We start from the raw sequence: 14625 nt of genomic DNA on the forward strand, positions 1-14625 counted from the left end.
TTAAATAAAAAAAACTAAATAAATAAAAGATAAAAGGAATTGAAAAAATAATAAATAATAAATAAAATTAAAGGAGGAAAATTGATGGAATAAAACATTTCTAAAAATCTAAAATTAAAACAAAAAATTTTAAGAAAGACAATTAAATAAAATAAAATAAAAGTTAAAAGAAAGGGAATTTCCTTAGATTAAATAAAAATAAAAACAAACGACTTAAATGTGTCAAAGTTTTATTTATATTGAAAGTTGGAATGTTTGGTTCAACATTAAACATGTCACAAAGCACTTCATGAAAAAGCAGCTTGTAACGTCTGCAAACCTCCGTCAGAGCAGTTTCTGTATGAGTGGTGTGTTCATTTGACATGAAGGTCACACTGTCCTCCACTATGAACAGGCTGCATGAGGATTTCTTTAAGGACCTTTAAGTTTTCATCACAAACACGTCGACAGTCCAGGAACGAGTGTGTGGAGCACGACTGAGCTGCGTGACTCGTATCTACACGCTGACTTGTGTTTGTTTGCTGCCGGCTGTTTGAACCTGTTACATATGAATCACGTGTTCTTTACACCACGGACACACAAAGTTTTCACAAATCAACATTTAAAGTGACGAGCCTGCGGCCACTGAGGAAAGTGCTGCAGTATTTATGTATCTGCAGTATTATGAGCCTGGAGAAAGTAAACGTCCTGTTCCTGCTGAAGGAAACCAAACGTGTCCGTGTGCAGCAGCTTCACATTAAAAGCATCTGACTGGAGGAACAAGAGTCCATCGTGATGCAGTCGCTCACAGGAGATGCAAAGTGTTTGTCAGTGAGCTGCAAACAGGACAAATCAGATCCCAGCTGCTCACAGGACGACGACGACAACAGGCCCATTACTGCCACACAAGTATTAAAGGAACAGTTCACCTACATTTAAGATCCAGTCTCCATCTCCTCCTCCTGATGACAGAAAGTCCGGTGAAGTCTCGTCGTCCACAGAACATTTCTGGAGCTTCACAGTGAAACAGAGCTGCAGCGTGAAGATAAAAACATGAAATGTCTCCGTGCAGCTCGTCTGCTGAGATTCACGTCTCCAGAAGAACCAAACTGACGTCCCGTCCAGCTCGTGAACTCACTTCAGACGGGTTCAACGCTTTTAGTTCAGCAGCTACAGTCGAGATTCAGCTTCAGAAAAGGTGAAAACAAAATCTTCTTTAGTCAGTTTGTGATCTCGGGGCTTCTGGAGACGTGGATCTCAGCAGACGAGCTGCACGGAGACATTTCATGTTGTTTTCAGGAGAACGCTGTGAAGCTCAGAGATGTTTAGTGGACTCTGAGACTTCACCTCGGCAGGTAGGTGAGTAGATAACGACTGAACTTACATTCTGTTGAGGTGAACCGTTCCTTTAACAACGTGTCTGCTGGAGAACGTTCTGCAGCGTCGTATCATCAGTTAGTGTTCTGTTTGTGAAATGATCCGCTTTAAGCTTCAAATATCGGGGATGTGAAACAGTTTGTCAACATGTTTCTTGTCAGAATTTATCAGAGAAACATGTGCGACACATACATTGGCTTTCATAAATAGTTTAAGGTACCTACAGTGTCATAAAACACAGAAACACTCTGACAGTTCACTTTAACTACGCTGATTTTACTACTTGTTCTACGAGTTTTACTAGCAAGGACCACACCGTCAACAAGATGCGTTTTAAGGATTTATTGGTGACATAGAAAAACAAAGTGACGAAGATCTTGGTTCTTTAGTGTTCTCGAGTGCGTTGTGGGGATTTCTTGCAGAGAATCCGCCGCCGCTCCCAGGCAGTGACGGACCCCCTCATGGATCTACGAAGGAGAGGAGAAGAGAAGAAACAGAGAGAGAGAATAGGGTGGGGGGGAAGGGCGCAGAATACGAGAGCGAAGCAGAGGAGAGGGTCAGGTGGTTATTTATGGAAATGCGGAAGTTGGCGCTGTTGAGGTGTGGTCCTGCTCCTGAAACTTCGCCAATTAACTAGCAAGGACCACACCGTCAACAAGATGCGTTTTAAAGATTTATTCGTGACATTGAAAAACAAAGTGACGAAGATCTTGGTTCTTTAGTGTTCTCGAGTGCGTTGTGGGGATTTCTTGCAGAGAATCCGCCGCCGCTCCCGGGCAGCAACGGACCCCCAAAAATCTCCTATTACTTAAGAAGAGATTGAGCGGATCTGAGATCTTTGAGATCTGAATGGATGTAGCGGTGGTACGTTTGAGAGGACCAGCGGCCCATGAGACGTATGAAATGTTCTGGAATGCCATTGCGGGAAGCTGAAGTGGCAGCTCCGATTCTAAAGGAGTGCCCGGAGTAGTTGTCGGGCAAAATGCCAGACGATGAGAGCACGTGGCGAAAGTGATGGTGGAACCAGAAACGAGTAGCAACTTGGCCGGATTCGGAGATGAAGAGAGGATCTGTCATCGTTGTGCTCTGAGATTTACGGAATTGCAAGAAGTTTGCGAGGGTTTCAAAGGGATTCCGTGGTGACTGGACCTTGAAGAAGAAGACAGGTGTAGGCGGACCAAATTGATTGATTTTTGTTCGCTTTAAGTGGAACACCATAGTGTCGTCTGAAAAGCGAGACAAGTCAGAAATGCAGGCATGGCGGCTTGAGTTGAAGTGAATGGTTGAGGAGGTGAATTTGGAGCATCTGAGGAACCCAAAAAAGGCTAGTAAGAACATGGCTTCCAGGGTTTGAGCGATTTGAGGGGTGCCATACCCGGAATGGATTGTGTGGAGGCAGGTGGACAGCAAGTCGGCGGTAAGAGGAAGACGACGAGGGTTTTTTGCTGGCTCGTGGCGCAGGAGTCCTTTGAGGAGGGAAGTTATCTGGGGATGGCTGGGGGCTAGGCTCGAACTGCCGGTTATTATCTTGGAGAAGAAGCTGATACCACTAAGGTACGCTTTGATGGTATGTGTTTTGATGGCCATGGTGGAATGTGCGTAAGTGATGTAAGAAGTCAAGGTGATAAGATCGAACGATGGAAAGGTTATGTTGTATTGGTCGTGGAAGTGGTGGAAGCTTTTCCAAGCTGTCCAATATGAAGAGAGGGTTGAGGGTGAAAGGCTGTTGATTATGGAGCTCTGGGATTCGCTTATCAGGGGTATGAGCGCTGGATTTACAAGTTGAATGTCAATGCTGAATATGGAGGAACTGGAGTTGGGAAGGTATCGGCGTGAGGTGCCAAGTTTCTGAACTTCTGAAGCGAGAAACGGGAAAGAGAGTCAGCGATGGTGTTAGCGTGACCTCGAAGGTGAGCTGCACGGTGAACATATTGGTGCGTAACGGAGTGCCAGATGAGGCGCCGTGTGAATGGCATGATGGAAGGGGAGTTGGAGCGTCCTTTGTTAATAATGTCTACAACTGCGAGGTTGTCGGAGTATATGAGAATGGACTTGCGGGACCATTCATGTCCCCACAAGATGGCGGCGGCTAGTATGGGGTAGATCTCGAAGAGCGCAGAGGAAGCAACCTGGCATTCGTTTGCGAGCTCTGGGGGCCATACTGCTGCGAACCATCTTCCGTTGTAGAAACCCCCGAAACCAACTGAGGGGGTGGCGTCGGTGTACAGGATGTCTTGTGGGTGAGTCAGTTGGTCGTCGTAGAAGAAAGTGATTCCGTTCCAGTTAGTGAGAAGGTTGAGCCACAGACGGAACTTGTTTTTATCGAGGTTGATACCGAGAAACTCGAGGGATGTGGAGGGGCCCTCGGTTTTCTCTGCGGACAATGGAACTCCGAGGTCAGAGAAGACTGAAGTCAAAGTGACCAGGCCAGAAGCGGGTGGTGACGACGGTGGGGAAATGATGAGAAAATCGTCCAAGAGATGGACGAAGTATGGTATCCCGTGGTTGTTGGACAGGATCCAACAAAGGGCTTCAGACAGGGTGTCGAAGAGTTTGGGGCTGCTTTTGCAGCCGAAGGTGAGCCTGACAGCAAAGTAATATGCACCGCGCCAGCGGACACCGAAGAAACGCCAGAAGTCGGGGTGGATGGGGAGGACTTTGAAGGCGCTGGTGATGTCGGTTTTAGAGAGCCACGACCCTTTACCAGCGAGTTTGATCAGGGCAATGGCATGGTTGATGGTGGCGTAGTGAAGGGAAAAGTCTTCACTCGGGATCAAGCTATTGATACTGGGAATGGTACTGCCGTGGGGTGCTGAAAGATCGATGATGATGAGTTTCTTGCCAGTTTTCTGGTTGCGATACCGAGGGGGCTGATGTGGAAGCTAGGAAATGGAGGATGGACGAACGGTCCAATCATGAAGCCTTCCTTAACTTCCTTAGCGAGCAGGCGGTCGACTGATTCTGGCTCGGTTATAGCTGACTGAAGATTTTTTATCCCGAAAGAGATGGATGGTTGTGTGGAAAGTCCGGGGTGGAAACCTTCTTCAAATCCTTTAATGAGGAACTGAACGAAAGCTGGGTCAGGGTGGTTACGAAGTGCCTCTGCTAAAGCTGCAATGTTGATGGGTGTTGATAAATGCTCACCTGGCTTCAGCTCGGTAGGGTTGTGCGGGCATGCTGGGCGGGCGTGGCCCCCGCCACAGAAGGAGCAGACGTGGAGGAAGCGGCACTGGGACATAGTGCATCTGGTGCTGTTGAAGTTGTTGCAGATGGAACGACCTCCTTGGTGCAAGATGGGTCTGCCTTTTTTATCTATGCCTTTGGTAATGGGAAAATTGACAGAAGGTGCAGATGCCGCGTGTTTAGGGGGGAAGGGTGCTGGCGGAGCTGCCGACGACAAGCGAGAGAATGCTGAAACTCTTGTTCGGCTTTGGTACGGCTCAGTGTGGGTGGGGATGGAGCAGGAAGAGGCTGGGTGAGATGGGGCGCCACAAAGGGAGCATGTGAGGGCTGCACGGGCAGCGAAGATGCGGCAGTAAACCTCGTTGTCGAGTGTGCCCCAGTAGGTGGCCTCGTTAAACTGTGAGAGGCGGGCTGCGGCTTCGGAGGCGAAGTGTTTGTGGTATTGATAAAAACCATTGCCGCCAAAGCGGAGGGCCAGATTAAGAATAATTGATAGGTAATCGTCTAGTTCATTGCGGCGCATGTTTGGAACAGAGGACGTCTCTGTAAAGTGAGAAGGCGTAAGCGAACTCTGTAGGAGTAAGCTCTCTGGAACGTGTGGGTGCCCTAACTTTATAGTGGGGGCACCCTTCGTGTCCTTCAATGAATCTGTCTGCAGGTGGTTGATGTAGGGAAGGCAGAATTAAGAGTGCGAGGTCGATGTAATTACCGTCGATAATCTGCCTACGTAGACTGGTGGGAACTGGGGAAGGACGGGAAATGAACATGTTGGGGTGGTGAGCGGAAAGATTGGCTGTGGACAGAGTGAAGTTAGAGGTTGCTTGCTGGGGGGGAAACCCGGATGCTGGCATCCCGGTGCCGATGACCCCAGCTGACCAGGGCTGCTGGAACTGCTGAAGCTGGGAAATGTTAGATCCCTGTATCCCGGCGCAGGGCGCTGGCATCCCGGTGCCAGGAGCCCCGGCTGAAACGAGCTGCTGTGGTTGCTGGAACAAGACAGCGGGGGGCGCTGGCATCCCGGTGCCAGGAGCCCCGGCTGAAACGAGCTGCTGTGGTTGCTGGAACAAGACAGCGGGGGGCGCTGGCATCTCGGTGCCAGGAGCCCCCGCTGAAACAGGCTGCTGTGTTTGCTGGCAGTAGGCAGCAGGGGGCACCGGCATCCCTATGCCAAGAGCCCCTGCTGCGGCGGGCTGCTGTTGTTGGTAAAAAGCAGCGGGGGGCGCCATCATCCCGGTGCCAGGAGCCCCTGCTGGAACGAGCTGCTGTGGTTGCTGGAACACGGCGGCTGGGGCGCTGGCATCCCGGTGCCAGGAGCCCCTGCTGAAAAAAGCTGCTGTGTTTGCTGGCAGTAGGCAGCAGGGGGCACCGGCATCCCTGTGCCAGGGGCCCCGGCTGCGACGGGTTGCTGTTGTTGGTAAAAAGCAGCGGGGGGCGCCGACATCCCTGTGCCAGGCGCCCCTGCACAGGTTAGCTGCGGTGATGGCTGGAGCTGGATGGTGGCTGTGGCGTTTGCCCTTGAGGTTGAAGGTTGCTGTGGCTGGTGATGGTAATCCTGATGGAAGTTGGAGGGTCTTGGAATCCAACTGGGAGTTCCCTCTGGAGTGTAATGATGACGAGAAGTGGTGGATCTGGCAGAAGATCTCTGTCTCTGCTTTTGCTGCTGCTCTCTTTGGGCTGTGTTGTATGATTGTACTGTCCCTTTAACGGAATCGCCGACGTCACATGCCTGTAGGGGTGTGCGTGATGACGTCACCCGGAAGTGGTCTGATGTTGCCGGAACGAGCGGCCATGAGTGTGGAGAAGAGTTTAGCTTTGTTGTCCATTCGGTGAAACTTAATCCCTTTATCCTTTAAAGCCTTTTGGAGTGTGGCTACTTTCCAGTCGGAGATATTTGAAGATAAAGGCTGGTCTGGGGATCTCACTGGAGCATGGTGACGCTGCGACCGGCGAGTTGGTCGGCCAGTGTAGTCGGGACGACGGTGGGAGGCTGGAGTGATCTTCGGAGGCGAAGGGGTCGGCGAATTCCAGCGACAGTGACGTTCTGTCCGTGAATTTCCTCGTCCTCTCTTAGCTGCTGAAGGAGGTGGGCTGGGAGACATGAAGGATTCGTCGGGCGAGCTATGGTAGCCTTGAAGATTGAGCAGAGATGAACCAGGCGGAATACGGACCATGGATGAGACTGAATTGGTTGTCTTTGAAGTCGCTCGCGTCCTGGACATCGTTTGAGCAACTGAAGTCGGAGTCTCGGGTACGGAGGTAATGTCGGCTTCTGGTGAATTATGGTCCTGATCTCTATGGAAAAGATCGTCATCGGACGGGGATAGAGAAACGAAATCCATGTTGAGGTAAGTTGAAGGCTGCTGTTTGCTCATGCAAAAGTTTGCTGTGCTCGAGGAGAAGTCGCGTACTCTCGTTTCTGCTGGATACGAGAGTGAACGAATACGAGAGCGAAGCAGAGGAGAGGGTCAGGTGGTTATTTATGGAAATGCGGAAGTTGGCGCTGTTGAGGTGTGGTGCTGCTCCTGAAACTTCGCCAATTAAACTTCAATATAAAGCGTTTCTCTCATGATTCCAGGTTTTGCCTTATGTTTTTTGTGTTTGGATTTTTCATGCCTTGTCCCTTTAAGTTTTTCCTGTGGTCTGCCCTCTGTCTCCCTCTGTCTGTCTGCCTTGTTCCCTCCTGGTCTGCTCCTCTGTGCTCCTTCCCTTCGTTAACCCACCTGGCTTCCTCCCTCCTCTCTCTCCTCACCTGTTCCTCGTCTGGTAATCAGTGTCGGTGTACTTAGTCTGTGTGTTTCCCTTCACTCCCTGTCTGGTCATTGTTTGTCTTGCGTTTGGTTCGTGCCCCTGCTCATGCCTGCTCCTGTCTCTGTCGGCTCCCCATTCCTTCTGGTATGTGTTTTGGGATTTCGAGTTTTGCATTTGGCATTTTGATTTGAACTTTGGTTTTGGTTTGTACTTTGCCTTTTTCCTTTGCACTTTGTTGTTTCGCTGTTCAGTTGCTACTTTGTTCTTTCGTCCCTGTTTTGTCTGTTTTGGTTTTGCATTCAGCTTTAAAATAAAGCTCGCCTTTTGTTCTTCACTGATCTCGCCTCGTGTCCCCTGTTTTACTGCGTTAGGGTCTAACCTCTTTCCCCTGAGTATCCCCCGTTTACCCCAGAACCTGACAGATTCAAACACTGTGCCGAGCTTCACAACAACCAACCACAGATGTTTCCTGTCAGGCTTCAGAGAAAAACCAACATCCTGCCTGTTCTGTGTCTCTTTCACTATCGCTGTTACAATCCTCTGCCAAGCAGCCGGTCAGCTTAAAGCTCCACATGATTCAGTTTTTACTCAGGTTTTCTGATCTCCTCGGGCTCAGGAGGAGAATAATGCTCTTCACGGTACAATGTGTTCAAGACAAATGTGAGTTTTCACTCAGTCGTCCTCTCTAAACCTGCTGAGTTCAGGCTTTCCAGGTCAAACACTGACAGCTGACGCTGAAAAAACAGTTCTGAGACACGTCCGTCCAACATTTCTATCATCAGGATCGATCTGCAGCGTTTACACAAGTCCAGAGCTGAGACTGAGCTTCAGGAGGGAAAAGAAAAAGTCAAATCCAGTCCAGACGGGAAACAGGAAGGAATGAAAACCCGACAGGACGACAAAAATCACCTGCGTGACATCAGTTTGACTCCATCAGGCGTCCAATCACACCTCAGAGTTCACGTTCCTCCAGTTCAGCAGCCAATCAGAACTGAGCTGGCTGCTGTATGCAGTGTTGGGGAGTAACGAATTACATGTAACGACGTTACGTAATTTAATTACAAAATGTACGTAATTGTAATCCGTTACATTACTGTGAGAAAATGTGTAATTAAATTACAGTTGCTTTTGGAAATTTCAATGATTACAACTTAAGTTACATTTGAAAAATCCCCGCAAAAGCTTGGATTCATCAAATAGTTTTTCGCCCCCCTGGATTCATGTTTGTTTTTAGTTATTTTCATATCAACATCCTTCTGCCAAAACTGACGCTTGTGATTGGCTCTGTCTGGTCATGTGCCATTCGACTCAACCGACAAACCGTACGGCGGCAGTCAGACTCAGTACCAACAGTGTCAGCGGCGCACAAGATGTTCCTGGGCTGGAAATACAAAAAACACTTCATACAGACAGAAGCCAGGCTTCCCTGTATTACAAAGGTGGCTCTCTTTTAACCCAGCTAGATCACCATGGTAACTTGTGCTTAGCTCATAACCTGGTCCCGACCAGGTTCTGTTCAGAGTTTAATCATAAAATCGGCTATAAAAGCGCCGCTGTTTCACTATTTAACTCATTTACAGCTGGCGTCACCTTTACTTTGAAAGTCCAGTGGAGCTGGATCAGAACGGAGCATTTGTACGGAGGGAGAGATCGCGCTGACCCGCTGCTGTTTACTTTCTCTCTGAGGTCTCCGCCTACAGATGTTCAGCTGAGGGGATACGCTGCTCAGCTAATGATCCGACTCGAGTCAGGAGGTCATTTATTAGGCTATAGCCGATTTACTTTTATATACAGTCAGTCACCACTGAAAGAAGTTGTGCGCTCGCAGCAGGACAGATCATTTAACTTAATGTGGCCATGAATAAATTAATTGTTTCGCCTGTTATGTGTTGCCCAAAAGCAAATCTTGAGTAGTCTACTCTGTTTTCTCACATTTAAAAAGGTCTTTGTACAGAGACAACATGAGATTTGCTTGTAGCTACAGCACCTAAAAAACCCACTGTAACCTATTTTCATGCGCACACCAGCCTCGCTTTCAATAAAACACACACTGGCATTTTATAATTGCGATCAGTGAAATATATTAAAACAATATAAAACACAGTTTAAAACAACAGTTGTTGTTGCTCTAAAGCTTCATATTTAAAAGCAGCTCAATGTAGAGCTGTCAGAAATTAAAATCAGCCTTCTCTTGTCATATTTGCAGCAACACTGTTGCTTCAGGCTGTGATCAGGCTTTTTTGTATCGCTCATACTCTCTCCATTAAAACAACCTGCTCCTCTTGGCTGAAATCAGCCCGTTGTCGCTCCGTTTAGTGAGGAAGTCAGCCTCCTTTGCAGCACAGGCCGAAGGTCAGACTCATAATATATGGTTAAACCTTTGAACTGAAAGGTTTATCACACTATAGGTCTTAAAATGTGAAAATGTGTATGCACATTAAAACAAACACCTGGAAAGTTTTGGGGGAAAACGCTGGAGCAGGTGTTGGCAGGTGTGACAGGTGTTCACCGACCTGTTCACAGAGTCTACTTCCTGTTGGCTGACTGCTCAGAGAAGGGAAATGTAGTTTTTCGGCACGATCCCACGCTTCTCGCCTACAACTCCCATAATCCACTGCTGGTCCACAGACTCCACCTGCGTTAAGACGTCACCGACCTGCAGGACGACGGCAGACAGAAACATTCACTGCTTTTATTTTGGTGGGAAACAAAGTTAAAGTGCAGATTTGAAAACATTTATTGAGCTTATTGCTTTAAATTGATTGAACATAAACATCCGTCAGAATCTGACTGAGTGACGATGATACAGCACAATATCTTCAGGCTGCTCGGTGACATGATCTGTACCTTCATGTTTTAAAACCTCCTCAGAAGCACTGTTGTACAGAAACTGGCTGACAAAACCAAATATCACAACATCATTGATTGAATACTTTGATATCGATGTTGTTACAATACTGTGGGAAGTAGAACAATCTGGTGAGTCCAGAAATGACTTTACTTTACTGAAACTGGACTTTAAACCAGGAAATAAGAAACTCTTTTGTCAAATCACCGTATGAAACATCCACAATCTAAGTCGGGAACTCGACTCGCATCACGTTGAGGATAAAATATCGATATATCGCTCAGAATCGTGACAGATGTGTGTGAACATGTTGCTACAGGACAGAAAACATGGACTCTGGTGACACACACACCTTCAACGTGAGCTCGTCCTCGCCCTCGGCTGTGAAGTCGAACTTGGCCACGGCTCTCGCCGCTGACTGCTGTCCTGTGATTGGCTGAGCTGGAAGCAGGAAGAGGAAGTGGTGGTTAGAGTGATCACACACAAACAAACTCATTGATGGAGACGGTTAGTCCAGTTTAGTTTGTCACCAAACTTTTAAACTGTCGACGGTCTTTTAGAAATCAGCTGACGAGTGTATGATGAGTCGTGTCTCTGCTCGCCCTGTTTATGTTTTTACTGGATATGTATTTTATTTTCTCATAACTTTTAGTCATTAGTTTTTTCTTTGGATTTTGTCTGACAGCATGTCAGTGTTGTTGTTTCTGTGTCTTTGTGTCTTGTGTGTTGACACCGAGGACCATGTTGGAAATAAGTGTTGTCACGGTAACATGTTATCATTTGGATCATGTTCTCTGTCTTCAAATCAGAAATAAATCAATCAAAAAGTTGTAAAACTGAGCAGCAACATCAGAGTAAAGAAACAAACAGCAGATGATAGTTTCTGTTTCTGCCACAGATGTTTGTCTCAAAGCTCGTCGCTGCCCAACAACCTACAGCACTGAGCTTTGATTCATGACATCATCACTCGATGAGCGTCCAAAAGAAACTGTATTTATATTGTGTGTGTGTGTGTGTGTGTGTGTGCTCTGTTGATGCGAGTGTTATTCACCCTCTTTCCCCACATGGACTCTCCCTCTCTGCTCTGTCCCTGCTGTTTCTGTGAGTGCTGCCAAGGTGTTGACGACCTCCTCGTACTCCTGACCATCGACAGTTTTCCTCAAGAAGCTCCTCAGGTGAGGAGAGAGAGCTGTGGCCACCTGATGGTGCAGGTGGGTTTTTAACTTCAACTCCACCGCCTGGGCTAACCTCCCTTTCAGCCAGGGGAGGAGGAGTGACATCACATGATGATACGTGCAGTGATGTCATGATAATGATGTATGCAACATCATTATTACGGGGCACAGAAGTTCTCAGGCAGACAGGCACCGTGCTTGATTTCAGGCATGGAGCAGTTTTACATGTATATCATGATTAACGTGTACATTGTTCCTCTTGGACAACATCACACTCACAGTTCTTTTCTTGTCTTAATCACTGTTATTGGATCGGGCCGAGCTCCTGTTAGATACTTGAGTGACCACCAACTAAACAATGACATCAGCAATGTATTATATGACCTCTTTCACAGTCGCACTGTCTCCATCCTGGATGGACAAACCCCTCATAGATAGAAAAATTGCATTTCCTGCGAAAATACAGTGTAAATGCTGAAGGCTGTAGTGAAATCTGCTGAACATACTGCCAAAAATGCATAAAACTATAGGTTGAATGGTTTGGAATTTGCAGAAAAAGCAGAATTTTCCAATAGCTGGTAAGGCAGAAAGGCTTAAAAGCAAAAGGTTTAATGGGCTAACAAAGTTCAACATATTGATAGCTGAACAGTTTCTCTAGCTGAGCATGAAGTTGAATGTTTAAAGGAGTTGAAAAGGCAGAAAGATGAATATCTAAAAAGGCTAAAAAGCTGTAGAGTAAGAGGGCTGAAAGAGCTTGAAGAGGTGAATAAAGGCTGAAAAGGAGAAAAGTTTCAAATGGCTGCACACATGGTGAAACAGGAGCAGAGCCAAAGATTAAAATGTCCTCATTAGAATGAATGGGAGAATGCCTCCCAAACTCCTGCGATTTTTGGGAAACCCCTCAGCAGGGTTATCTTGGTGGGAGGACGAGGTGAAGGCTGGGTGTCTGATCAGTGGAGAGGCGCCTGCCAGCCTCATCAAAAGCTTTCAGGAGGTGGATGATGTCCTCAAGAAGTTCTCCATCGATGTTGTGGAGATAACAGAGTTGGTTTGGGTGAACGGGATGTCACGCAGCTTCTCAGACCTCAGAGCATCATTTACAGATTGGAGCGTTGCAAGTCTGGTGTTCCACCTCGTCTCCACAGCTTGCTGCAGTGACCGGTCCAGCGCCTTTTGTAACCTGAAACTCAAAGAGGAGACAGTGCACAAGAAAAACAGAGTCACACTGACTACAAACTACACTGTGTTGGCCTTTCTTTTGGAAAACAATGTTTCATTAAAAAGGAGATTTACAGTTGAAATTAAGTCAAGGAAATGTGACCTTTGCAATTTAGTCAGTATGACAGTAACTCATTTTGTCTTTGTTTATTTGACTTATCACATGTTATTATTATGCTATTATCCTCTGCTATGATGTGCAGTGAGGGACAGAGACACACACATGGTTACTGATGTATTCATTTACATTTATGTTCTTTGTTGGAGTCCATATTTTCATACTTTTATGAATGAATGAATTTGGCAATATTTCTTGTAAACACCATGTGAATAAAGCTGATCTGATGTGAGAGAGATACCTGAAGGATTCCCTCCACAGTCCTTCTGATGTATCACTGGATTTGACACCTGTGACCAGGATCCGGTTCACCATCTTCCAGTCCAGAACGTAATGGACTGTCACAGTGATGCAGTGTGTGCTGGTCCTCTCCTCTGGTTACAGCATGCTCTCTAGTCTGCATTAAAGGACTCACGCATATTGTTATCAGCCCTCAAAATATCTTACATGTAACAGATGACCAGTTTAGAATATTGAGAGATGAAGCAGTTTAAAAAGAGATATAGTGTTAGGAAATCTATAGATCATAGACTACTGCATGATATCAAGGTAGAAGGGACGGTACGGAAGCCGAGAACGGCCATGGATTTTTCTTCTTTTTATGCACTGTTATCTCGTGATAACAACTAATTATGTCGTTATCTCGATATAACAAAGGTTGTTTTCTCGTGATAACGAATTAATTAATAATGTGTTTGTCTTGATTTTAACCTACAAGAGCTTCCACGAACGGCTTCCGTAGCCACTGGCTGTAGCTGTAGCCTACCGGTAAGTTACACTTCACGTTAGTTTGTTTACTTGACTTGGTTTGTTGAGGGGCGACCGGTTAGCAGATGAGAGGCTGACAGACTATCTATCTATCTATCTATCTATCTATCTATCTATCTATCTATCTATCTATCTATCTATCCATCCATCCATCCATCCATCCATCCATCCATCCATCCATCCATCTATCTATCTATCTATCTATCCGGCTGCTTCAGCTAAGGTAACGTAAATGTAGCCTGGACCAGACAGTGGCAGCGCGCCGTCATCAGACGTGAAAATGATCCCACGAAAACAAAAGTCTTTCTCTATCAAGATAACAAAGTAAGTCGTTAGATAACGGTGCATAAAAAGGAGAAAAATCCATGGTTGTTCTCGGCTTCCGTACTGACGGAGCTCTTCCATGACCACACGTTTTATTTTCTCATACTCTCCTTCAACATGACGGGAGACTGTGCGTGCACACGGCAGGATGTCTTCCACCTGCATGTTACTTCCATATTTGTCTCAAATGTTGAGCAGCAACGTTGATGAAGCGTTTCCCCTCTTCCACAGCAAAGGGTCTTAAATCTTGGCTTTGCCTTGCAAGTGTGCCTCTTAACACCACTCGTCCCTGACTCACTGGTCAACTTGATGAAGACTAAACACGTTTTACAAGCGACATACAGTCTTAGCACCGTCACACTGGAATCTCATGCAGTTCAGTAATATTGTGAATATATATATGTATATATATATATATATATATATATATATATATATATATATATATATATATATATCCCATATATATATATATATATGTATATATATATATATATATATATATATATATATTTATATACAACCATCAAAAGTTTGGACACACCTTCTCATTCAATGGATTTCTTTATTCTTATCATGTTCTACACTGCGGATCAATACTGAAGACATCCAGACTGTGAAGGAACACATGTGGAATCATGTAGCGATTGATGTCTTCAGTATTGATCTGCAATGTAGAACATAACAAGAATAAAGACAAAACATTGAATGGAGTTTCGTAGTTCACAAAACATTCTCTTAAACAACTTGTTTTAAAGCGTCTCAAACTGATCTGTAAAGATGTTATTTACACCCTTTATGAAGACAGAATCTTCTCTGGAGCTGCTCGGCTGAAAGCGTTGCTCCCATAATCCATCAGGACCGTCACGGCCGCGGTACGGTCAGCG

At 46.2% G+C, this 14625-nt stretch overlaps 1 protein-coding gene across 1 annotated transcript; it reads right to left on the minus strand.

The window, feature by feature from the left end:
* Positions 1-9710: 9710 nt before the first annotated feature.
* LOC115589341 (GRB2-related adapter protein 2-like) lies at positions 9711-10631 on the minus strand. The gene is made up of 2 exons (XM_030430185.1): positions 10488-10631; positions 9711-9943 (listed from the first exon to the last, which is right to left on the minus strand). Exons 1-2 carry the CDS (start codon positions 10629-10631, stop codon positions 9836-9838), a joined length of 252 nt encoding a protein of 83 aa, XP_030286045.1. The 3' UTR covers positions 9711-9835.
* Between the last annotated feature and the right edge of the window lie 3994 nt (positions 10632-14625).

The sequence above is a fragment of the Sparus aurata genome, chromosome 10 (genome assembly GCF_900880675.1).
Source record: "Sparus aurata chromosome 10, fSpaAur1.1, whole genome shotgun sequence".
NCBI lineage: Eukaryota > Metazoa > Chordata > Actinopteri > Spariformes > Sparidae > Sparus > Sparus aurata.